Source organism: Thamnophis elegans, chromosome Z (genome assembly GCF_009769535.1).
Source record: "Thamnophis elegans isolate rThaEle1 chromosome Z, rThaEle1.pri, whole genome shotgun sequence".
Taxonomy (NCBI): Eukaryota; Metazoa; Chordata; class Lepidosauria; order Squamata; family Colubridae; genus Thamnophis; species Thamnophis elegans.
In genome coordinates, this window is record NC_045558.1 from 123020168 (window position 1) to 123047376 (window position 27209).

The 27209-nt window shown below is 41.3% G+C and overlaps 3 protein-coding genes across 3 annotated transcripts in view; 1 reads left to right on the forward strand and 2 right to left on the reverse strand.

The window, feature by feature from the left end:
* The window catches only part of ITGAL (integrin subunit alpha L), an 88546-nt gene extending 84498 nt beyond the window's left edge, over positions 1-4048 (forward strand). Inside the window, exons 29-30 of the mRNA XM_032234926.1 lie at positions 404-511; positions 2063-4048. Of these exons, the coding sequence (XP_032090817.1) occupies positions 404-511; positions 2063-2242 (288 nt within the window). The 3' untranslated portion in view covers positions 2243-4048. The remainder of the gene's footprint in view (positions 1-403; positions 512-2062) is intronic.
* Positions 3533-27209, reverse strand: LOC116521616. Its single transcript, XM_032236274.1, has 9 exons — positions 26677-27209; positions 25222-25320; positions 24480-24623; positions 24235-24351; positions 20419-21413; positions 19144-19163; positions 14539-15293; positions 7836-7917; positions 3533-6820 (listed from the first exon to the last, which is right to left on the reverse strand). The coding sequence occupies exons 2-9, from the start codon at positions 25318-25320 to the stop codon at positions 4836-4838; spliced, it is 4197 nt and encodes a 1398-aa protein (XP_032092165.1). The 5' UTR covers positions 26677-27209; the 3' UTR covers positions 3533-4835.
* On the reverse strand, positions 14381-15460 carry BORCS6 (BLOC-1 related complex subunit 6). Its single transcript, XM_032234927.1, has one exon. The coding sequence runs from the start codon at positions 15226-15228 to the stop codon at positions 14527-14529; it is 702 nt and encodes a 233-aa protein (XP_032090818.1). The 5' UTR covers positions 15229-15460; the 3' UTR covers positions 14381-14526.

Here is a 27209-nt window from a genome sequence, read left to right on the forward strand (position 1 = left end):
AATTGGATAAAACATTCAAGATGCTCCAAATCTCCCTCGTTTTCAGACATTATTACAAAATATATTCAAGCACACCTCTAGAATTGGTGTTTTGGGGGATCTTTAACTACTTTTTAAAGTCACTGAGTGGATGGAAAAGTCAAATATTAATAATAATAAATTGAGGAAAATGTTATGAGGTAATAAAGTTTGCATTATCAGAATCTTCAGCTGAACGGGAAGGATAGGAGAACTCATCTGCTAGCTATTGTTTTTATTTAAAGCAACTACTTAATAAAACTTTGATGGAGAAAAGGTGGCCATATGCCAGTCTTCAATGTTTGCTTAATTACATGATCTCCCTGGCTGGAAAGATATGATTATGATTGTATGCCTCTCTTTCTTTCTTTTACATGCCCTACAGGTCACAGAAATAGAAGTGATAATTATGATGAATTATCTCCCAATTATAATAGGCAGCGTCATTGGAGGCTTGTTCTTACTTATTCTCTGCATTGTAGTACTTTACAAGGTGAGAATTACTTTATTTCAGAAATCCAGAGCAACTCTGAGGAACTGAAAGTTGGCCTCTCCCTGGTCAGTTGGATTTAAAAAATGATTGGATCAGTAAGATTTCAAACTAGCATTGCTAACATTCAAAAATTATTCATTTATCACTACTTTATAATGTCCAAAGTATATTGTCAAGCTACAGTTTCAGCTAGAATTATTTGAGATGTCAGAAATTAAGCCTAGGATCTTTTGCTTGCAAAGCGTGGACTATACCATTTCCTAATTGTTAGCAATTGTTGATGTTGTCCCTGGCATTTTTCACAGCTCCAAGAAAGAATTATTGGAATTCTTAAATTCTTAAGACTGTTGTGACTTAAATCTGATCTTAGCTGCTCTACCACTTTACTTACTTAAGTTTTTCAAACTTGCCAATGTTTGAAAAGCAGTTTAATCAGAAAAACAGCATGACTAGAGACTATCAGCCTCTAGTAATTATATTATCCCTGCTTTATGAACACAACTGAAACCAAAAATTTCTATTGCTAAGCAAGATAGCTGTTAAGTGAGTTTTGCCCCATTTAACAACCTTTTTTGTCATAGTTATTATGCGAATCACCACAGTTGTTAAGTTAGTAACATGCTTAAGTAAATTTGACCTTTCCATTGACTTTGTCAAAAAGTCGCGAAAGGTGGTCACATGATCACAGGACACTGCAACCATCATAAATACATGCCAGTTGCTAAGGGCCCAAATTTTGATCACATGACCATTGAGATGCTGCCGTGGTCGTTAAGTGTGAAAATTGGTTAAAAGTCATTCACTCAGACTTTAAATGGTCACTAAACGAATGGTTTTAAGTGAAGGGCTAACTCTATTTGTGTTTGTAGAACTTTTTTAAAATTATTTTTTATTTTGCAACATATAACATAAATTCCATTCCTTACAGACATTCTGTGAGATAGCTTATGTGTAACTGTTTACCTCACAAATGTTGTACAGCTTGGCATGAATTGAATTATTGTATATCGAACTGCTTAGATCTGAGTTTTTTTTAATTAAAGCAATGTTAAAGCACTTGCAATAAATAAATAAGCAAGCAAACAACCTATAAATAAATAAGCAAATTTAGACCAACAGTGTTTGTCTGTTCCTTTAATATATGTACATAACTGGAAAGGAAATGGCATCTGATAAACTGAACAATATTTAATGCTCATCCTGTAATTATACAAATAAGTGGTGAACGGATTAATTTATTTGTATCCCAATTTCATTATCTTTACAAATAATTCAAGGTGGCGAACATATTCAATACACCTTCCTCCTTCTATTTCCCCACTCCCCATAACTCTGAGGTAACTTGGGCTAAGAGAAAGGGATTGGCCCAAAATCACCCAGCTGGCTTTCCTGGCTAAGGCAAGACTAGAACTCATGATCTCCCGCTTTCTAGCCTGGCGTGTAGCCACTAGATCAAACTGGCTCTCTTTACTGATTCAAAATCATTAAGCTGAGGCTGGATCTCCCTACCTAATTTCTGCTTCTAATGGCTTTTCTTACTTTGCGTTACAGTGTGGATTCTTCAACCGGAATTATAAACAGAAGATAGAAAATCAAGGAGAAAATGAGAATGCTGCACAAACAGCTGACAATCCAGAAGATGGTGCAGAGAAGGAAGGTTCTAATACAGAGAAAGAGAGCCAAAACAAACTCCTTACAGAACCATCAAATACAGAAAATGAGACCCAATGATCAAATCATGTTTTTCTCCAGAGACTACATCCAGGCTATTTGTTATAAATGCTCAGTGTGTCTGTATGTGTAGGGGGGGGGGGGGGGGTTAGGAGTAAGGAGACTGCGGTGCTGGTAATGATGACTTCCTTTTTCCTTTCAAAAACGAAAAAAGAAGCTATCGTTGCAATTATTTCAAGTGCTTCCACTGACCGTCTTAGAAAAAGATCCATAATACGTGTTTGCTGAGGCAGAGGGTAGGTACGCAGGATGAGAGGACCAGAACAAGATGCAGGCAGGCAAATGTGTTTGTCTGCATCCTCTGCTAGTCCTTTAATCTGAGACAAATCTGCTGTTTTTGTGTTCATATTGTCATGAGATTATTTTCTAGACGATAGCAGATTTTGGGATTCTGGACCTTTGGCCTTTGTTCGTCTTATTTGTTGCACAGCAGAAATGGGTAAGACTTAAAATGGGAATTATGCGAATTCCCTCACTTGGCAAGGGATGAAAGAAATTTTCTGGAATTCTGGACAGTAACTACCAGCAGACGGTTAGATAAATAAATGTCAACTTCCAAAACCAAGAACCACGCGCTGAGTTACTCCAAAGCAGTTCCCTTTATTGTTCCTCATCTATGGACAGAAATCTTGCCACACTAAAGCAAATCAATAAAGATATACACCAAATTGCTACCTTAAGCCTCTTCCTCCTAATCAAACTATATAAAGTTTGCTGTCTCTCAGTCCTCTGCAATGCGACCTCTGCAATGCGGCCCCTCCCGCCTCGGAATCCAGGCTATTTTCACCACATCTCCACCCTTGGAGATTACAGGGGTCAAATCCAACCATCACTTCAGCTTTCTTACTGGAGTCTAAAATCCCTATCTTGGCAACTCTCAAATGAATGGGAGGAGACAGAATGGCTTGGACCCTAGTCAGGAGCTTCACCATCTTAAGCACCATTATGCCCTGCATGATGTCTCTAAATAACCTTAATTAGATTTATATTACTTCCCATATTTAGTATGGAAGGGAACATAAGGGATGGAAACATCCATCCCCAAACATAGAAGCAAGAAACAAGAAAGGTAACAAATGACAATCTGTTGTGGGCTAAGCCCTTGGAAATAGTAAAGTATTCTGTCACCAGAAAATTTGGAGCAGAACAGAATCTGTAAATCAGAATCCAACTTAAACAAACAAACAAACAAACAAAAAAAGGCAGTGTGTGTTATCAAAGTTATATGGCCTTCAAACTGGGATTGTTTGAACTTTTCATTGATCACTTTTGCACTTATTTCTATTCTATGTTAAAATATTTTTGGGGAAACTTTTTAAATTTATATTTTCTTCACCATATTTCAGTAAGGACTTTCTTAAATATATATTTTGGTAATGTATTTGCTATAATGTAACTTTTTCAGAAAATCTGTAACAGTAATGTGAACAAATAGAATTACAATAGATAGATAATAATTTCACAGACGGTGGCCAAAATAAATGTCTTAGATAATTTTTACCTTAATAAATGAAATCAATTTTCCAGAACAAAAAAAGTTTATATTCCATAATCTCCATATATCAAAATCACTAATGAAATCCCCCCAACTTTGAAAAGAGGTTGGCTGTGCTGCTTCTTTTTTGGGGGGGGAGGGGTCAAGGTTAAGCCTTCAGTGTATATATGCAAGTTATATGCAAGTGTCATGAATGATTTAAAATGTTGAGTAATAATCCTGGCTCAATTTAAAAGAATGCAGGGTGCTTGAGTGGAATCAAAAAGAGCATTTATTAGTTCAGCAGAGGGAGACACAGAAAAGAGAGAAAGATTAGAACGTTACAAAAATAACTACAGTTGGGAGAGATTCAGAGCATGCAACAGAAGTTTCAAAAGCTGTTCTAGTTAAATATTGGAGTCTTAAGAGTGTCCCCACATTCTGCTGGGTTCCTAAGTAACAATTGTGAAAATAAAACAACTGTATTATCTTTTATGTCATCCTCCCCCTTCCCAACTTCCTAAGTCAATTATTTCAAAGCTTATAGACTGAATTGAAGAAAAATTTCTCCCAAATCAACTCCTGGAATCCAGCAAGAATTGCCACCATAAGGAAAGGCACCCACTTATTTATAAATAAGGCATCTTACCTTGGAAGTGTTGTGAAACTTTTTTTAAAACAAAACTTGGGCTGGATTGGTAAGTATAATACAGCATGTACATAGGTAGAGTAACGTTTAAAAACGGACTGACTAAAATCATCCTTTGGAATTATTTTGATCAGCAAACGGCACAAGACTTGGAATGATACAGGGAGCCAGATCATAGAGCTTGACCATAAGGCAGCCACCACACAGCGCTCTGTAGCACAGGCATGCAGGGACTGGAGTGAGGGGCATGTTCAAGTGGAGAGTAGACACCACAGAATACCCTACAAATATAAATACAACTATATTTGTTGCAGAAGAGCATGACCGCTTTGCATCAAAGAACGATTCTTCTGTTTATCCACAATGACTTTTGATGACTCGCTGGTTTGAGCTATTATGAGCATTGTAGGCATTCTACTCTCTTCTACTATATCCCAGTCAATCATTTCAATTCCTTAAGCTCCTCAGCTTCAGCTGGGTGACTCAGTCTCTGACTTCTGTCTTGTTCTCTTCAAGCTGTCTTCCCCATCTCCTAACCAATTTTGCTTCTCACTATCGTCTTCGCTGTCCTGCCATTCCTGTTCCTCAATCAATTTCTCCTGCCTTAAATTATCTAAAGTAGTCTCCCATTCTTCCCTTATGCTTTCGCCTCTATCATCCTGCCAATCGTGCTTTGGGATCTCATCCTGACCTTTCCCCCCAGTGTTTGAATTACTGTCACCTTGTATGTATTCTTCTACGCTTTCACCATCTTCATCATCATGACACTCTAGCCTGATACTCAGATTGTCATCCTGGAAACTCTCCTCCACCCTCCTGTAATCACCACCATCGTCGTCATCGTCATCATCCTCCTGACATTCCAGCCTCATGCTTTCAGTACAATCCCCCTGTGATCCCTGTTCCAGTTGTTCATCCTCATCGTCCTGCCACTCGGTCCTCATGGAGGATTCCACACCATCTTTCCAGGTCTGCCTCATGCTTTCTCTGCCATCATCCTGCAACTGTTCCTCCAGACCCTCATCAACGTCATCCTGCCACTCCACCCTCATGGCCTCATCCCCATCATCCTCCCATTCCTGCCTTGTGGCCTCATCCCCAACACCCTGCCATTCGGGTTCCATAATCCCTATCCCATTCCCCTGCCACAGACTATGTGCTTCCCCTCCCACTCCCTGGTCCCCAACCTCTTCCATCCCAGCCGTGTCCCATCCTTCCATCAAAGTCAATGTCTCCCCTCTCCTCACATGGGCTCGCCGATGCTGAGAAAGTGCTGATTTCTGTCCAAACCCTCTTCCACAATAGGGACATCGAAAGGGCTTCTCGCCAGTGTGAGTTGCTTGATGCTGAAGGAGAGCAGAGCTACGCACAAAGCCTTTCCCACAGTCTGCACATGAGTAGGGCTTCTGCCCTGCATGAATACGTTGGTGTATATGGTAGGTGGAGCTGACACTGAAACTCTTCCCACACTGGCTGCAGCAGTAGGGTCGTTCACCGGTGTGAGTTCGCTGGTGTTGCAAGAGTGCCGAGCTTACACCAAAACCTTTCCCACACTCATCACATTTGAAGGGTTTCTGGCCTCGGTGCACCCGCTGATGCTGCTGGAGGTTGGAGCTCTGATTGAATCCTTTCCCACAGTCTGGACAGCGAAAGGGACGCTCGCTCATATGGATCCGCTGGTGTCGGATAAGATGGGAGCTCTCTGCAAAATGCTTCCCGCACTCAGGACAGCCAAAAGGTCGCTCTCCGGTATGAGCGCGGAGGTGACGGACCAAATCAGCCCGGAGGCGAAAGGTTTTGCTACACTCCCCACAGGAAAATGGACGCTCCCCAGAATGGAAGCGTTTGTGTTGGGTGACCTTTGAGCTCTGAGAAAAGCATTTTCCACAGATGGAGCAGACGTAAGGCTTTTCCCCAGTGTGGATCCGCTTGTGCTGAATGAGATCAGAACTATGGCTGAAACTCCGCCCACACTCTGGGCAGGTGAAAGGTCGTTCACCTGTATGTGTCCGTTGGTGGATGATGAGATTGGAACTCTGTGAGAAGCCCTTGCCACAATGTGTGCACCGGTATGGCTTTTCACCTGTATGAGAACGCATATGCTGAACTAAATGAGAGTCTTGGCGGTAACTTTTGTCACAATGGGGACATTTGTACGGTTTCTCACCTGTATGGACACGACGGTGACGAATTAGGTGAGAGGTGTTACTGAAGCTCTTCCCACAGTCAGGACAAATGGTAGCTTTGAGCATTTTGTCGTTGTCAGAAAGATTATCTGTAGATTCCTGTTCCAGAGATATGATAGATTCACCATTAAAGACCTTGTGCGGAGTGCTTTCCATCTGATAGTCTTCTATTCCTTTCACTGGAGAGTCTCTATGTTGCATTTGTTGGTCTTCTTTTTGTTTTTTCTGTGATTCTATTTCCTCTTTGTTTTCATGTGTCATCTTAATGCCTACAGTCAGAAGTTATATCATAACAATTTAATCTCATTCTCACCAAATAAATTTAAACTTTTTATCTATATTACTTTAGGAAAGCAGATTACTGTATATCTTAAAATAATCAATGCCAAACTCAAAAGAATTTTTAAAGTCAAGTTCACTCCTGATTTACACTACTATAAGGCCACACCATCGAAGATGATGTGTAGAGGTTAATTAGATATCAGAAGTTTTTTTAACTGACTTTCCCATATAAGTTATGAAAACTAAACATAAATTTTCTTGGATCCTCGTAAAACATATAAATATTTAAAAATTTAAATATTATTGTCCATTCATGTCTGGAAAAATCTCTATAAGACTTGCAATGAAGTAGAATTTAATTTTGAAAAATGATAATGTAAATATATAGTGAACAATTTCAGTATAGAGTTTTATTTTCACTCTTATTCAGAGTCATTAGCATATTTGTTAGTGAGACAAAGCTGACAAAAATTTTTCTTGTACTTTGTAATGAAACAAAGAAGTTAAAGAGTTTAGTTAAATGGTATTCTAAGTGTCTGGAATTCCTCCCATAAAGTGCATAGAGAATTTAATATTTGAAGCCTAAAAAAAGAATTACTGTAAAGTGACTTTGGTTGTGAATCACAGGTTGGTGTTTTTACACACACATACACACACACACACACACACCATAATAAAAGCAGCAGCCCCAATAAAATATATTTAAGCAGCAATATGTTAAAAGCAAATATGATTAAAACTTAGAATACATTTACATTTAAAAGATAACCTAACTTAAATCTTGTTATCAGAATGCAAAATCTACGCCAACATTCTTCTATGGTAGATCTGAGTTAAAGGTTTATGCTCAATATAAATATATTTTTAAAAAGCTATTAAGAAATTGTGACTAGGCTAGGGACAGTTAATACTGTAAGGCAAAAATGAAATTTGAAATAAGAATTCCGAGTCACAGCACACTCTTACTGACATATGTTCAATTTATTCAATTTAATTCCTCACCTCTTAATGTCTCTCTTTCACTACAGTCCTGGAGGTCCAGAACATAGGCTTGTTTTCCACTTTCCATGTGGGAAAACTGCAACAGTTAGCTCTGAGGAATTCTGATTCTGGGGGAGGGAAAAAACCAAATTTCTTTAGCACGGGGGAATGCAGATGACTGTCTTAAAATTCTGTCTCCAAAAAAAAAGAGAGAGCTTCCGAGTCTCCAGAGTCCCCTAATTGATTCTCTGCCTCCCTCCCACAGGCACACATTTGAGTTTCTTCACACCCTCAAATCCCCTTACATTCTACGGAGTAGATATATTTCACAAATCCCGACCCGTCGAATGTAGCTGTATATTCGTTATACAACTACATTCCTCCTCGGTCTGATAGGATAGATCGATCCTAGCAATAATAGATTTTTTTTTTAAGAAACGTGTTTACCAAAACCATTAGGTTTTTTTTTTTAAATTTATTTCAAAGCAAACGAAGGCTATTTTGACAATTTAAAAAAACAACACAGAGAATGAGATGAACTGGAGCTTTCCTCCTTTAGCTTCTCCCACGCCAGTTTGCTGTCATTAACAATTTCCTGACCAGGATGTTCTTTTGATTCCCACATGTTCACCAGCCCTTTCATCTTCTCTTTTCAGGCTGTCCAGAGAGATGCTGCTAGCTAGCGCAGCCATTTCAAACCTTGTTACTTGGTTGTGCTCTCCCTGACGTGTCCCCCCACTGGCTTTGTTTTCATTAAAGAGTGGGCACGGGGAGGCTGCTAGGTGCCTAGCTATAGAGATCCGCTTGGAACAGGAAGGTCCCTTCATGAGTAAGACCCTTCTCCAACCCTACTTCCTTCTGGGTCCTTTCTAGGCAGCAGAATTCTTGCCCGCTCTACTGTTTTAACTCAGTCGGCTCCCTGCCGGCCGCTTGTGGGCGACCCCCCTCGTTTTAAGTGGGGTGGGGGTGGGTGGCTGGAGGGAAGGCTTTATTCCTCCGCAGCTTTACACGAGTCCTTTATTTCAAAGTTATCGGGTTCTTTTGAGGCGGCAGCCAAAGAAGCCAGTGCAATCAATTCTAAATTGCATTAACAGAGGGATTGATTGATTCAAGATCACGAGAAGCCCTAATACCACTCTATAAAGCCTTAGCTAGAATACTGCATCCAGTTTTGGTCACCACGATGTAGAAAAGATGTGGAGACTGCACTAAAGAGTGCAGAGAAGAGCAACAAAAATGATCAGGGGACTGGAGGCTAAAACATATGAAGAAGGGTTGCAGGAACTGGGCATGGCTAGTCTAGTGAAGAGAAGGATCATGGTGACATGATGGCAGTGTTCCAATATCTCAGGGGCTGCCACAGAGAGGAAAGGATCAACTTTCCAAAGCAGCTGAATGCCAAAGAACAACAGATGGAAACTGACCAAGGAGAGAATCAACCTAGAAATAAGGAGAAATTTTCTGACAGTGAGGACAATCAGCCAGTGGAATGGCTTGCCTTCAGAAGTTATGGGAGCTTCAACATTGGAGATTTTAAAGAGAAGACAGGACAGCCACCTACTTGAAATGATATAGGGTCTTCTGCTTGAGCAGGGGGTTGGACTAGATGACTTACAAGGTCCCTTCCAACTCTTGTTATTCTGTATTCCTTTTCATGCCCACCCAAGATGCCACTTAGGGCTCTTGGACGTTAATTCAGTATTATTGCTGTTGCATATAACAACATTTATATAGTATTCAAACAGGATTTAGAAACAAAACTCTTTTCTGTGTTTTTCTCAGCTATCCTTCCTTGCAGGGTGACAGTTCAATACTTAAAAAGAACTGTCGTTTTGCAAGGGAGAATAGTTGAGAAAAATACAGTAAAAGCAGAATGCATTAAAATAATTCCCTTTTGGGGGGCAGATCCTGAATGCCATTGTTAACAAAGTTACATTCATGATCTATATATGAGACAGCAACCTGAATTTGGACTAACAAACGGAATGGCCCTAAAAGCCAGGTGCCTTTGGTCGGAAGGACTGAGTACAGTGAGCTTGGCCCTTTTCTTGTCATAGATGTTAAGTGAATCACTGCAGATGTTAAGTAAATCTGGCTTCCCCATTGACATTGCTTGTCAGGTCACATGACTCTGAAAGGCCACAACTGTCACGAGTCTGTTGCCAAGTGTCTGAATTTTAATCACATGACTATGGAGGTGCTGTAATAGTCATAATGGTGAAAAGCAGAAATAGGATAAGCAGAAATTGTTTAATAATATGATTAAACATCATATTAGGGTTGGTTGCACAGCCGGCCAGATGTTTATAGACTGGGTTTGGCATTTTAGCCACCTATATTCTTTCCAACAACCTGAGATAGACAGATGTTGATGTTGAAGGTGTAAAAGTATTGTCACAGGACTTTACTGTTCCAAATAAAGCTTCCTTTTGCAATTGACTGATGGTGATTTTGTCAATGTCGGTGATATTTAAATAATGCTCCAGATGTTTTGGAGTTGGAATTTTATCCTTGTAAGCTGCCGGAGTTACTGACAGTGAGTTGGGCAGACATATACATTTTCTTAAATAAAGGAATTGCACTCAAAATGCCTATTACTACTAATATTATTACAGCACCCTTGAAACAGAAGCTGCTCTTTGTACATAATGCCTCAGCTAGATTGTGGGTGGCATCTCAGTACAGGGAGGATATGAACAAATAAACTAATTACAACCGTCGTAAAATTTTTACACGGGCATTCTATTTTGTTCTGGGTTCATTTCAGAGTTCTGTGACCTTTCTATTGGTTCACAATAGAAAATGTCCTCACATACTGCATTACCGTATGGTACGCTGGTTTAACTGCTGCAGACAGGAAGGCACTGCGGAGAGTGATCAATTTGGCACAAGAAACCATTAGTTGCCCTCTAACACCACTGGATGTACATCATCAGATCCCGCGGCTTTAGCAGAGTAAGGAAGATATTGAGAGATGATTCACACCCTGGTCAGTGTCTCTTCGCATTTCTATCATTGGCCAGAAGACATCGAAGCATAGCCAGCCGAACAAATAGGTTTAAAAATAGTTTCTATCCTTGGGCTGTCTGACTCTTAAACACAACCACAATCACTCCACGCACACGTGGAAATGTATGACTATTTTCTTTTTCTTTCTTTTATTCCTAATTACTTGCATAGGGATTATTCTTTATACTATTTATGTTGTTTGTATTTTTTGTCATGGATTGCACCAGTGAGGCTAAAACCAATTTCGTAGTATACACGATGTACAATGACAATAAAGGCTATAGTATACAAAACCCCTGTGACAGGGATGAAGAAATTGTCCATATGAACCATGCTCCGTACCAAAACGATCTCAGGATTCATAATCAAAAAAAAAATCTAATATCATAGGGCAGTGATGGTGAACCTTTTTTTGGCTCGTGTGCCAAAAGAGGAGAGAGGGCAGGGGGGTTGTGCCCGGGCATGCCACACCCATAATGCAATGCATGCTTTTTTCGCCTTCCCCAGGCTCCAGAGACTTTATAGGGCTTTATAGCCCTTCATGGTATTGAATCTGGGTACTTGAGAGACCGCCTGCTGCCAATTACCTCCCACAGACCCATTAGATCTCACAGGGTTGGCCTCCTCCGGGTTCCATCTACTAGCCAATGCCATCTGGCTACTACCCGGGGGAGGGCCTTCTCTGTGGCAGCTCCGGCCCTCTGGAATGAACTCCCCGCAGGGATTCGGACCCTCACCTCTCTCCAGGCCTTCCGAAAAGCCGTCAAAACCTGGCTTTGCCGGCAGGCCTGAGGTTGATGACTTCCCTCCCCTCTCGACTTGTATGGCTGCGTGACTCTTGCTTATTTTAATTGTTTGTATGTCGCTTTATGTTCCCCTTTTTCCCCTATTGAATTGTTCGCTGCTCTGAGTCCTTCCCGGAGAAGGGCGGCATACAAATAATAAAATTCAATTCAATTCAATTCAAAATGGCCTCAAAAAAGGTTAAAGTCAGCTGGCCAGTGCGCACATGTGCGCTGGCCAGATGACAGGGTAACACCTTGCGTGCCCTGACAAATAGCTCCGTGTGCCATAGGTTCGCCATCCCGGTCATAGGGCATCCATAGAAAAAAACATTTAGGGGGAGTTGGAACAGAACTATTTAGGCAGCTACACTTAAGCTTTTGAATTCTTTTCTACGGAAGGTTCATTTTTAAATTTCCACTTGGACTACAGTAGAAGTAGTCTTCAACCTACAACCATTTGTTTAGTGACCACTTGAAGTTACAACAGCACTGAAAAAAGTGACATGACCATTTTTCACACTTATGGCTGTTGCAGCATCCCCTGGGCCACGTGATCAAAATTCACATGTGTGGCAACTGGCATGTATTTATGAAGGTTGCAGTGTCCCAAGATAATGTGATCAACTCTTGGGACATTATGTCACTTTTTATTTATTATTTGCAGTAGCCCCTTGGTGAGATGGGCAGCAAATAAATTTAACAAATAAATAAAAATTTCACTGATGATTAATAGTAGCAGCCATTGACAATCTTCACCCTCTCTTTTAAATCCACCTGTGTAACAGCACAGATCAGTGATGCAAAACAGCCAGTTTCCCCCGATTAATGAACCCTCTCCCCTCGCCATAAATGTTTCTTCCAAGTGAACATAGTAGGATTGTTTGATAATGAATACAATAGTTCTTTTTCAGTTGTCTCTGCTCCCCTCCCCTTTTTCTATTACCTTTGTCTAAATAGTATATTCTGTATTTTATGGGAAAACAACATGCCCCGTGAATAGAATAGAATAGAATTAGAGTAGGATAGGATAGGATAGAATTAGAGTAGGAGGAGGGAGGATAGAATTAGAGTAGGAGAGGAGAGGATAGAATTAATGTAGCGTAGGATAGGATAGAAATAGAGTAGGAGAGGAGAGAATAGAATTAGTGTAGCATAGGATAGGATAGAATTAGAGTAGGAGAGGAGAGGATAGAATTAGGATAGAATTAGTGTAGGAGAGGATAGAATTAGTGTAGGATAGGATAGAATTAGAGTAGGATAGGATTAGTGTAGGGTAGGATAGGATAGGATTGGATAGAATTAGAGTAGGAGAGGAGAGGATAGAATTAGTGTAGCACAGGATAGGATAGAATTAGAATAGGAGAGGAGAGGATAGAATTAGGATAGAATTAGTGTAGGATAGGATAGAATTAGAGTAGGATAGGATTAGTGTAGGGTAGGATAGAATTAGGATAGAATTAGTGTAGGAGAGGAGAGGATAGAATTAGTGTAGGGTAGGGTAGGATAGAATTAGGATAGGATATGACAGAATTAGAGTAGGAGAGGAAAGGATAGAATTAGAGTAGGAGAGGATAGAATTAGTGTAGGATAGGAGAAGAGAGAATAGAATTAGTGTAGGAGATGATAGGATTGGATAGGCTAAGATACAGAGTTGGAAGGGTCTTGTAGGTCATCTAGTCCAACCCCCTGCTCAAGCAGGAGATACCATTTATGTAAAGCATAAAGCATAATTCAGACTCACTGGAATCCTGAAATGTTTCCCGTTATTTTATTGGGCTCCCGCCAAAATAATTGCATCCCTTTCTTGCACCTGGTGAAAACTTGACAGATCGCAGACTTTCGCCTCGGGTTGTGGGGGCGGATGCGGGGAGGGGCAAGCCTTCCAATGGCTGAGAGCGGACATTCTCCTTTAACCCCGCCCCCTCCTCGGACAGCTCTATAAATAGCCCTAGGGAGGCATTCTTCTTTTTTGGCTAAGCTCACACCTTGGGGTTACTTTTCCTTTGTCTCGTGTTTCATAGGAGAGGTGGATTTAATACCGCCCCCCCCCCCCGTCCTCCCCCCCCCCCCATGCAATTCATTTGCTTCATTTCAACTCTCCTGCAACTTAATATGAGTGTGACACATCGGGGTTTATTTAATTGCGATTTCTAGTTGTTCAGTTCTGGAGAGAAAAAAATATCTACTGTAATGGCCCAGTCACTTTGGATAGTCAAAAGGGGGTTGATTTATATATAAATTTAATAAACGTGGTTGCTAAGAGTTGAACCCTGAATTGATGGCATGTCATCAGTTCCAAAATAATTCACAGTGGCTTACAAATGACATTTATATCCTCCCTTTATTTTGGCAAATAAGGCAGCAAACATATCCAACACATTTTCCTCTTGTTTTTCCCACTTGTGAGGTGGGTTGGGCTGACAGAGTGACTGGCCTACAAGGTCTCCTGATAGACTTATTTGGTTCAGACTATAATCTTAGGATGAAAAAAATAACGGAATTTAGGTATAATATGAACAAAGAGATTTTGCAGGTAGAATTGGAAGTAACTTTCATGCCTTGCATGTCATATTTTGACAGATAGAAGTAACCAGTGTTAACTACAAGAGACATGTAGCACATATGAGATTTTGTGGAGAAGAAACAGCCACAGAAATGGATGGAATAATCCTGTTGATTATTGGGGGGGGGGGGGTGTCTTTAAAATGTTGGATTAGGTTGGGAAAGGTTTAGGAAACACCAAAAGAGGCAAATGTCACAACAGGAGACAAGTACAGTACTGCCATAATTTATTTCTTGAAATATTTCATGAAAAACATGAGTTTCCCTTTCAATTCCTAAATCCCTGGAAGTCCAATGCTCAGCCTTGTTTATTCCCCATTGCTCCACAAATCAACCCCTTTCCAAAAAATGGGGTCCTATTTGCAGACAGCCTCAAAGATCTCCAGGGTCCTTTTAATCTCCCGGATCTGCTTAGCGAGGATGTGAACAGGCTGCATGGAGCGGTCCAGCTCTTCACACCTGGCCATCAGAGTGTACATCCCTTTGATGCTCATGTCTACGGATTCGCCCAAGCTGTCCACAGCATCACGGTAGGTCTGGATGTAGCCTACGCTGAGTGCCGTCATATTCTGGATGGCGCTGTTCAAGGCCCTCAACATCTGGTCCACTCTCTGTGCCACATCCGTGGTCAACCTTTCCAAATCCCGTAGGACCTGGGGATCCACTGGAGGGATATCTGCAGTTTTGCCTCGAACAGAGTGCTGAGATGACATTGATGAGGTGGGCTCTGTATCATCCAGACTGCCCCGAGAGCTCATCTTGATCTTCATTTGCAAGTTGTTGGCCACAAAATGTGTCAGGTCTCCATCGTAGCTCACTGTTCCTTCCAATTCCAAGGCGCTCGATATAGTGGCCCTTCTGCCTTCTTGGTTCTTGGATGCCCCGTATACCTGGCTTATCCCATCCAGGCTGTGACTGTCCAACAGACGTCCTCCGGCCATGCTTTCCCTGGCTGCAACTCGCACGGGGTTCGGCAACCGCTTGGATTCTTCCCCGGCTACGGAATTGGACGAGGGGGCTTGGATGTGGACTTGGGCCATTATATGTTGCCCCTCCATCAGGCAATGCAGGAAGGAGACCCAGGAGAAACAAGAAGCAAGGGAAGGAGGGTACAAGGCAAAGGCTGAAGTGGGGAGAGAAGCGCAGAGAAAAGCTTCGAGGGGGTTTCAAAGGAAAGATTCCTCCGGAGATACAAAGCATAAAACGGATCGTTTCCCCCCCATCTCCCGCATCTAAACACACACTGAAACCCCTTCCGCTTCCCGGGGGCGGAGACTGGTCCAGGAAAAGGCGGAGAAAAGAGCGGGTTAGTTAGAAGGACCAAATGACCCTTCTCATTGGCTGTCTTCAGTTTGAAGATCCACCAATCGAGGTGGAGAAACAGGACGCTCGTTGATTGGACTCTCTCGCTGCCGGAACAAGCAGAATATACACAAAATACCATCCAGGGCAGGGAGAGGGCAAGCGGAGGCTGAGCTGGCATTAAAGGAGCAGAGGATCATCGCATCGTTTGCAGTGACCCAAACACCGACATTTTCAATTCTGACCGTTAAAGAATGTGTTGTTGTAATGTGTATTTTTATTTTACTAAATCTATATGCCACTCATCTCACTATCCAAAGCGCTTCTGCACCTAAAGGCTAGACAAGGAGGAATGGAATAGAATAGGAAATAGAATAGAAATTAGGAATGGAATTAGGAATAGGAATAGAATACAATGGAATGGAATTAAGAATAGGAAATAGAATAAATGGGAAATAGGAATGGAATTAGGAATAGGAATATGATTGAATAGGAAATAGGAATGTAATTAGGAAATAGAATAGGAAATAGGAATGGAATTAGGAATAGAAAATAGAATAGAATAGGAAATAGGAATTAGGAATAGGAATAGAATTAAATAGGAATGGAATTAGGAATAGAATTGAATAGAATTCTTTATTGGCCAACTGTGATTGGACACACAAGGAATTTGTCTTTAGTGCATATGTTGTCTAAATGGAAACTGATCAAGGAGAGATTTAACCTAGCAATAAGGAGAATTTTTTTGACAGTGAGGACAAACAACCAATGGAACAGTGTGCCTTCAAAAGTTTTGGGAAGTTGTGTTCATCACTGGAAGCTCTCAAGAAGATACTGGATTGCCATTTGTCAGAATGGCTTGGGTGGGGGTGGTGTTGGACTAGTTAATTTACAAGGTCCCTTCCAACTCTGTTAATCTGTAAATCTGTAAAGTCATAGGTACTCAGAGCTCCCCCCACATCGAGTGGTACAGGGTAGAGTCTTCCCAGTAAAAAGGTGAAGAGATGCAACAGAATCTCAACATTATGGTGGAAGGAAAGCCTGATGAATTCAATAGGATTTATCTGAAGCAAGCAGTGCAAAGCATCTTTGGGTTTTAGTTTTTAATCCACACTTTATTTAATTTATTCCTTTTTAAAATCTTGAATGATTTAATACAGCTATTATTTTCAAGCAGAAGGAAGGGAATATAGAATTATGGTCCTGCGAGCTGAATCCCCATCCTGCTCTTCTTTGGCATTTGGCTCTTCCCATCTCTTAATGATAAAGCTCTTTTGGCTGTATCAGAAAGGGAGGAACAGGTGGAATATTGTTGGTCATAGAGATGTTCATCCTAAGGTAGGTGACAGCAATGAAGCAACATAATTGCCCAAGACTGTTTCCAAGTTTACCTAAAAAGTTACACTAGGTGGCCATAAATACACAGACATGTACAAAAGGGAATGTATAGCTAAGTACCTCCCCCCCCCCTTTCCTGGCATTTCATGTCACTACCATCAAAGAGTAATTATGCAGAAGCTAAAAAAAATGAGAAATTATGATATGATTAATAGAATTTGTATTATTTACTTTAGTGAGGTACTTGTAATAAATATTATTTCCACTGAAGTTTCTTTTTTCTTTAAGTGGACTAATTTTAAAAAATCAATTATATAATGAATTATTACCATAGACATGTATTTGTTGTTCTTAGCAGCCCAATATATTATTTGAACGTGTATTATCTTTAGGACACATCTTAATGAAGTGAAGCAACTACTTGTATAAATATTACCCAAGCATAGCCTAAGGCTTGTGCAGTGTAACCAAGATACAAACATGAACTTTGCTTGTTCAGAAACAAAGCTGTTATTTCATATATTGTGCCTGTAATAGCTTTTGTCTATCTTCTTTCAAAATCTTTTTGTTGTATTGTTTTACAAGAAAGTAAGCTTGAGGAACCAGACTATCTTACTTGTAAACCAATTTAGAATCTTTTGTTTTAATCTGAAAAATGGTGCCTTCGCGTTTTCTAATTCTATGATTTCACAAACGTTATTTGGAAAAAAGCACTAAGAGAAAGAGGGAATTACTGAATTATTTTGATTACCTTATTCATTTTTGGTTCACTTGGACAAGTGCCATTGCAACTTTAAACAGTCACTAAGAGAATGGCTATAAATTGAGAAACACCTATACATATTGTTCAGGGTTTTAATGTTTACAAGCTGCCCAGAGTTTTCTTTAAAGCTCACATATTGTATTCACCTGGGGCTCTCTACTCCAGTGTTTCTCAACCTTGGCAACTTGAAGATGTCCGGACTTCAACTCCCAGAATTCCCCAGCCAGCGAATGCTGGCTGGGGAATTCTGGGAGTTGAAGTCCAGACACCTTCAAGTTGCCTAGATTGAGAAACACTGCTCTACTCATTAACTGAAGTTTGCATCTGAAACCATCTTTGCTGACAAATATTAATAATCCATTTAAGTATCTTCTGGAATGGCGCCTCCCCCCAAACTATGTGCTCTTTTTTTTCTGATTCAGAAAAAATGTTTTTGTAACAAGTATGATTCTAAACTTTTAAAATAATTGTGAAGTGCCTTATGCCACTCTTTCTCTTGTGTTTATATTTTAAACTGCTGTTATACTGTATGCTGGCTTTTGAATTTGGCCTGTAGAAGTGTTTTTGTTTATATCACTGGGAGACTATATAATGATAGCCGCAGGAAAGAAATTTAATATACATAAATACACAATCTATTCTGCTACATGGGATAGCAGAAAACATAGTGGGCATTATAATCAGAAGCAGAAAAAAAAAATTAGTTATCTTTTTAAGTATTAGCATTCTACAGAACTAAGAGATTCTTAACATAATGGTATTCAAAGAGGCCAATCATGTGAAATTTGAACAGCCTTCTCTCAATAAGACGGGAAGGGAAACAATATCATCAATCTCCAGTCTACAACAGAGTCCTTTCAGCAGTTCCAAGAAGGCTCCACACCCATTTGCACCACTCAGGTGACCCCGAGGACCTGGATAAACCTCCAGGTGGTCTCAACGACTCTCTCTAAAAGGACGCAAATGACCAGCTGCCTGCAAGGAATATAAATCCTTCCTTTCCCCACCATCCAGTCAGAGATGAAGAAGCTTCTTGGATGAGAAGTGAAACGTCTTCAAAGAATAACAAGAAAGTCCAGTTGCCTCTTGAAAAGCCACCTTTGGCATATCTTAATGGTAGCTGGGGAAATTATGAGAGTTGAAGTCCATACATTTTAAAGTTACTGAGGTTAAGAAAGATTGGTTCAAACATATTCACCATTTATATCCCTCCTGATGATGCAGAACAGTCTGCTCCATGGCTACAGTGACTCACTCGTCTAATGAGTTTTGTGGTTTTCAAGCAACATGTTATATTAATCTGCTGAATTGTTTCCATCTATAAATTCAGATAAAATAAACCACAGAAGTCCTTGACTTACAACCTTTTGTTTAGAGGCCATTCAAAGTCAAAATGGCACTGAAAAGACCTGACTTATGACTGGTCCTCACATTTATGACCATTGCAGCATCCCACAATCATGTGGTCAAAATGTAGGTGCTTGGCAACCGGCAGGTATTTACGATGATCAAAGTGACCCAGGGTCACATGGTTGCCATTTGTGACCTTCCTAGTTGGCTTCTGACTCACTTAACAACTGCTGTGATTTTCTTAAACCACAATGGCAAAAGGGTCACAAAAATCAGATGCCGCTCACTTAACCTTGTTCAGCAACAGAAATTCTGACCCCAATTCTGGTTGTAAGTTGAGGACTCCCTATATAGCTGCTACTGTACTGTGTGAGCTGGTGCCTGCTGAGACCAATAATTAACTAAGGAGATAATGAAGACTTGCATTGTTCATGACTCCAGGCTTCCCATGTATAGAGATACTTGTCTTACCTGGAAGGGGTGGGGTTTGGGGAAACTAAATAACACACAACAAGTAGCCTTGTACAACAGTGTTAATTGGCACAATTTATTCAGGTTAGCCTAGTGTGCATTTTTCTTAAGATACCATTTTCAATTTTTATCCAAGCAGAACAAGTGTGGCCTTTCAAACAGTCTCCACAATAAAAAAAATTGGTAAGACTGTTCTTCGAAGCATCAGAACTTAATCGAGGTATTGGAGAAAATAAGTGCGATCTTGGGACATTTCGTGTCTCCTGTACAAAGCTAAACATGGACCTAAATATAAAGCTCCAGGACATGTAAAAATCCTATATGCATGCTAACTAAATAAGCTTGCTTCAGTGATCAGATTTTTGCCTGGTGGCTCAGCAAAACCTTGCTTCGTCCATTTAGAATTTCGGCAGGTGCATAGCTTGTGTTGCTTTGCAATCAAACATCAGCCACTATTATAAAGCAAATTACTTCCCAGGATCAAGATACGGGTGTTTAAAAAGTCTCCTCTCAACTTCTTTGTCACTGCAGTGTCCTGGGTTACATCTATATTATCCTTTATTTTTTCAGCTACTCTAGAAGCTCCTGAATAATTGAGGTGAGGAGGAGAGAGACTGATACAAACTCAGTCTCTACCTGTTCTCACTCTAATTGTACTCTATTGTAACCTGTCAGAAAAGAAAGCTGAACAGAGAAATCCACCCTTTTATTTAGATGGTTGTTTCTCAACAATCGTGGCAACTTAAAAACCTGTGGACTTCACTTCTTAAAGTTGCCAAGATTGAGAAATACTGACCCTAAATTTCACACCACAACCAAGGAAAGGAATTTGGAGATGAACTTGAGGCCAAAGAAGCCAATTCAATGCCAACTCCTTGCAAGGGTCAGGCCCGTTGAGTGAACGAGGAGCCAGGATTGCCCCCTGACCTAATCTATGTCTTAATTTGTTACTGGCAGATCAATAATTCTCTTTTCTTACATATTGGGCTTTGCATTTAAGCTGTTGGGCATAGCCTTAAACTACGTCCAACAGCTATTACCACACTCGGTACAACTATAAGGCCCTTCCCCCAGAGCCAAGTCATCTTGGTTGGGTTTTCGAGGGCTAGACCTCAGGTGAAAACCTTTACCACAGTGGCCGCAGATAAGAAGCCGGTCGCCTTCTTCTTCATCAGAGCTATTATTGCCATTGATAACACTGGTATCAACACACAAAGTATCAAGACCAGTCATGCACGGGATCCCAACGCTTCCATCATGGTGGCCCTCAATGCTACCCTCGTCAAAAGTCGGGTCAACCTCACAGAGGAGGGCCTGGCTCATGCTGGGGCTGTGAGCGTTGGTGTGAGTGCGACGGTGGCGAATGATGTGTGAGCTGAGCCGAAAGCTCTTCCCACACTCGGTGCACACATAGGGCTTTTCCCCTGTGTGCACCCGCCAGTGGTCCACCAGATTAGAGTGGTGGGTGAACCTCTTGCCACACTCAACACAACCGTAGGGTTTCTCACCTGTGTGGGTACGCCGGTGGTTAGCCAGCGTGGAACTTCCCGAAAAGCGCTTCCCACATTCCTGGCATTGGTATGGCTTCTCTCCGGTGTGCGTCCGCTGGTGGCGAGTAAGGCATGAGCTCCCGGTAAATCGTTTACCGCACACATTGCACTGGTAAGGTGTAACCCCAGTGTGGCCACGCCGGTGTAGGTTGTAGTTGGAACTTTGAGAGAAGGCCTTGCCGCACAATTCACAACGATAGGGCCGTTCCCCGGTGTGGAAACGCCGATGTTGGAGGAGGTTGGAACTAGCTGTGAAGGCCTTGCCACAGTCCCCACAGACATAGGGGCGCTCCCCAGTGTGCGTCCGCTGGTGCTTGGTGAGCGCCGAGCTCTGGTTGAAGCTGCGGCCACAGTCGTTGCAACGGTACGGCTTCTCTCCCGTGTGAATGATCTGGTGCTTGGCCAGGTTTGAGCGGCGGCTAAAACTCTTCCCGCACACGCCACAAGTGTTTGGGTGCAAAGAGGAGGACTGCAGGAATGGAGAAGAAAGTGTGAAAAAAGTTACACCTGTCTAGACCACCTATTTCTGAAATGGATGCTCAGGAAAATATGGCTTATTTGTACCCCATCCCTTTCAGCAGTGGCATTTTTGCAAAATACAATGGTTAACTGAATTTCTACAAGCAGGGGCTTCTGCAGAGGTAAAAACAAAAATCAAGATGGTGGCCAAAATGGCACAATCAACTTTTTACAGGTAGCCCTCAAGTTATACTTGTGTTTCCCTGAAAACAAGACTGGGTCTTATATTATTTTTTGCTTCAAAAGAAGCATTAGGGCTTTATTTTCCAGTTAAGTCTCATTTTCGGGGAAATACGGTATTAAAATGTGTCCTTCTGGCTGACAATCCAGCCAGACGGGATAGGGCTTATTATTATGAACATCCTGAAAAATCATGTTATGGCTTATTTTCTGCTTGTCTCTTATTTTCAGGGAAACACGGTAGCCATTCATTTAATGACTATTCAAAATTACAATAGCACCAAAAAGTGACTTGTGACCACGTTTTTACACTTAAGATTTTTATACAATCCCTGTGATCATGTGATCAAAATTTGGATACTTGGCAACAGGAATGTATGATAGTTGCATTTGATCATATTTGGCTCTGATAAGCAAAGTCAGATTCTCTTAACATGTTGCTAACTTAACAACTGCAGTGATTCACTTGATAACTGTGGCAAGGAAGGTCATAAAATGGGACAAAACTCACTTAACAACTGTCTTGCTTATCTAGGGAAATTTTGGGCTCAGTTATGGTTGTAAGTTGAAGATTAGTCATATGTGTACCTGTAGCCACCATCTTGACTTTTGACTGGAGATGGGAGGGTTTTGAAAAAAAAAAAAACAGAAAAATTGGGGGGGGGGAGAGAAGTTTTTTCCATTTTTTTTCTGTTTTTTTTCAAATGGCTTTCAAAAAACAAAACAAAATAGAGAAAATTGGGGGTGGGACTGGGTTTTCCCCTCAGGTCTTCCCAATTCTACTTTTGACACACATATCCCTTTCTGCCTCAGGGAAAGATGTCCCCATCTATAAGTTCATTTTTATTTTGTATTGTGCAATGGAAATTCAAATATCTTTGGTGAACAGAGGATTTGGGGAAAGAAGGTCAGGGATGCTACTCCAGAAACCCTCAAGTGGAGAATTATTATTTTCTTTCCTGACACTTTATTTTAATTATCGGCCACCCAATTCCATCTGAGGTGGAGAAGCAAATTTTACAATTTCTTTTTCAATCAGCCCAGGAACTAATACTGCATGTGCTAAGTTCTGCCCAATATCCAAAATAAAAACCTTGGCTCAACTATTCCTAATGTGGGCCTCTCAAACGTTCATATATTGTTATGTGTGGATCAGCGACACCAGAGTTAGAAAATTCAAGATGGTAACTACAACTGCCCAATCAAAGCCCCACCCATTTTCAATGGGTCGTTTGAAAAGAGATGGGCTTTGATTGCATTGTCGCAGCAACCATCTTGACATTTTTGACATCTCCCACAGGGATGCCTTTGGTCAGTATACAAGAGGCAGGTGAAGCTAGAAGTGGCTACTCCAAATCCGAGAGGTTTAGTAAAAAAAAAGTACAGTACTAAAATAACCTGAATAACATCAGTTTGGAATTCTGGAAACAGCAATCCTGACCCATCTTAAGTATACTAAGCTTGGAAGTCTGGTTTAAGGGAGGGTTTCCCAGTGCTACAGCCTTCTGAAGTGAAACATGCATCTGGCCAAATTCTCTTTCAAAGCCCTGTGGTAAAATATGCTGTGTGCGGCATGTATGTGAACCGTGATACAGAAAGTTCTGGAAAGTCTGTTATGTATAGTGCTGAAGCATAGCTGCGGAACTACAAGTAGATTTTACCTTACATCAGTTCATTTAGCGTCCGTTCAAAGTTACAACGGCATTGAAAAAAGTACTTTGACTATTTTTCACACTGATGAACATTGCAGCATCTCCCTAGGGCAGGTGATCAAAGTTCAGATGCTTGGCAACTGGTTCATATTTATGACGATTGCAGTGTCCCAGGGGTGATTAGTTTTTGTGGCCTTCTGATAAGCAAAATCAACGGGGAAGCCAGATTCATTGATTAGTAACCAGTTAATTGTTGCTAATTAAACAACTGTAACAATTCACTTAGCAACTGAGGCAAGGAAGGTGGTAAAATAGGGCAAAACTCATTTCACAAATGTTTTGCTTAGCAACATAAATTTTGGGCTGAATTATGATCGTAAGTCGAAGACTACCTGTATTTCATTAAATAACCAGAAAACCATGTAGTTGCAAAGTTTACCCAAAAAGCTATTGTCTAGACCTAAAGGAGAACCTCATATTTTCATGACTGATGAACAAATCTTGGGGCAAGTCCCAACAATTCCTCAAGGTGTAGAATCATAGGGCAGAGGTGGTATTCAGCCGGTTCGGACCGCTTTGGGCGAACTGGTAGTTCCGACAATCAGTAGGTCCCGCCTTATCCTGTCCTTTATTTGCTTTCTAGCTCATCCCAGTTGTGCAGCACAGCTGATTCCACTCCCCACCCCTTGCTGTTCTACTTACTGTTGCTGACTTGGAAGGTAAGCAGCTGAGCTTCTAAATGCTCAATTTTCAGCACTGCGCACAAGTGTTTTATGTGCGCACTCACCGAACTGGTTGTTAAACCAGGAGCATCCCACCACTGTAATAGGGCTGAAAGAGATCTTGGAAGTCTTCTAGTCCATCCCTCTGCTCAAGGAGGAGGAGTCCTTAAACCATCCCATATCTCGGAAGTTCCCAGAATTGTACTTTACTACTCACCGAACCCTCTATTGGAATTGTGACTTTCTGCACCTCAAACTCTTGTACCTTCTGCTCCTCAGATTTCACCTTCATCTCTTCCTCAGTTGAGGAACCTCGTGAAGGTGCAGGACCCAGCTGGTTTGGGCAGAGACAAAACAATCTAAATAATAACCAATCCTTAAAGAACCTATTTCCTTACACATCAGTTCTTCTACCCATCCAGTTAAACCTTCAATGTTTCTATCTTCCTTATCCCCACTCACCAGTTTTCCACCTGCAGAAAGTTCCATCTCAAATTCTGGATCCTCCTCCTCCTTCTTCTTTTCCGTCTTTACTCTAAGCAATCGCTTTTCTTCATTTCCATGCACTCTGGCAGACAATCTATCCCGGAAAGAGGATGAATCCAGCTGGCAAACCCAAAGGAGCAAAAGGAGAGATTCAGCACTTATCTTTTGTCCCCAAACATAGAGATAGTTTGTTCAGTTTGTTCCCAAACAAAGAGAGAGACACAACATCTCACAACCAATCTCGGAAAGTGAATGTCAACAACATATTTCAACTTACACGTTTGTCATGCAAAGGCAAACAAGAATTTACACAGGTGCAGTAACAGTAACATCACTAGGTTGCAAATTGCTCTAACTAAGTATCCACAAGGAAACCTCTTAGGTGAAACACTGCAATTTGAATGCTAAGTAATCAGCAAGTCAAGTCTGTGTTTTCTAGAGTTAAAATATGTTCCCGTTGCATTTCACAGGGAAGGCCATTTGAAATACCGAATGTGTTTAATATTGCAACTTCTAAAAGTCTGGTTTTGTTTCTTTCCGGCATTCATTTTCTCAAAACTGAGTGGTATTCAGTCATGCATAAGGCATTTGTCACCCTAAATCTAACCATGCTTTTAGTAATCACGTTACAATCAAGAAAAATGTGCCTGTTTCAGATCCAGCCTGTTTTTTTCAAAGGAAAAAAAACACACGACTTTGTCATGTTGGCTTTGTGCACCTTGATATCTTGAATTCTTTCCACTCCCTTCTTCAGTCTAGCACTCCGTCCCAAGGATTGCCACGATCTGCCCTCACCTTTCACCAGTGGTCCATCCATCTAAAAATACAGAAAGGAGAAAAAGGAATACATTAAAAGGTAAGGTATAGGTCCAAATTAGATATCAAAATATTCCAAGAACTTCCTATATCCTACTCAGGTCTTCCTTATATTAGTAGTTGGATTAGAAAGAAATATAAAATGCTTGGCATTTTTAAACTGGGTGTGTGTGTGGGGAGATGTCCGGAGTTTGTGATTATTTATGTTGGCCCTGTCTTCGTCCAGAGCTTCTAGAACAGAGACTCCCTTGAACCAAATTTTTCCTGTGCTCTCCTTGTCCTCATCCATCGTGAATGCACAGACAAAAGTAAATGGCTTTTGGAGAGAAACAAGATTAAAAGAAATCTACCTCTTTAATATAATTGCAGAGTAGCAAGTAACTTGTCAACTGCCAGTCATCAGGTCCTGCAACAGCTCCATGAAATTAGTGAGGCCATAATAAAGACGGATTCAAATCAAATCCATAGATAAATAGGTGAAATTTTGAGTGTAGCACTCAAAGCTTTCCCCAAAATTAGGTGTGTCCTTGAAGAAAGTCTAGATTTCTATTAAATCCTTAGCATAACCCTGGTTTTCAGGAAGACCATTGCAAACATCTCCATGGTCATGTGATTTACATTTGGATGGTTAGCAACTAGTTCGTATTTATGATAGGGTCATGTGATTCCCTTGTCAACCTCCTGACAAGCAAAGCCAAGGGGGGAAGCCCGATTCCCTTAACAACTGCATTACTAACTGAAAAGTGGTTCCCAATCTTTTTTTGCCATGCCCCACCTAAGCATCTCTAAAATCCTGTTTCTCCCCCACCCACATATAATTCTTACTATTCAAAAAGTGAACTCTACTTACACGGAGGAAGACTAAAAGACCATTAGATTAGTTTAAACAAGGTTCAAATTGCTCCCATTAAAAATCAACACACACACACACACACACACACAGGGGTGTGGACCTCATGTTGGGAACCACTGACTTAAACAAATGTAGCAAGGAAAGTTGCAAAATGGGGCAATGCTCAGCAACATAAATGCCGTGCTTAATTGTGGTCATAAGTTGAGGACTAGCTCATATGTATGTATGCATGTATGTATGTGTGTGTGTGTGTGTGTGTATATATATATATATATATATATATATATATATATATATATATATATATATATATATATATATATATATATATATATATATATATATAATAAATAATATAATATATAATAATATAATATATATATAAAGAGAATCAAAGTCATGAAGGAAGGCTTCTTCCCAGAAGTTCAAAGAGACCCCAGATTGACAGGCGGAACTCAGGACTCGCTGCCCGCAGGCTTGGCTACCTGAGTCCCCAACACTCACCTGAGGGTTTAGCCTTCATTCCACATCTGGGGCGAAGTGGGGGGAACGATCCACAGCAACAGCTGGCTTCTCCGACCCACGTGTGCGGCTTTTCTTCCCAGCACCCGGAGATGCGGGAAAGCTGGGACCCGGAGGATAGGTGGGCTGAAACCGGGGGAGACGGGAGGGCGAGGGAAGGAGATGGGGACCACTCGGGGGAAAGAGAGGATGTGACCGACCGCTTCCTGCGGATCCGGCTTGCCAGCCCGCTCAACCGGGCCTCTACCGGGGGAGGAGAGGGAAGGGAAAGGAGGGGAGGGTATCCTCGCAGATGCTGGGGAAGAGGGAGGGAGAAGAGCCGGGCAAAGAAGACCTGAAGGATTCCCTCTCCCCGCTCTCGGCAGCCGCCCCCAAAGCCCGCGCGCGGTCCGCTCTCGGGGCGCTTCTACGCCTGTCCTTCCGAAGTAGCGACCCTTCCTCGAGGAAATGGGGGGGAGGCTCCGAGGGGACAGCAGGAATGCTGGCGGAGAAGAAGTGAAGGGGGGGCTGACAGA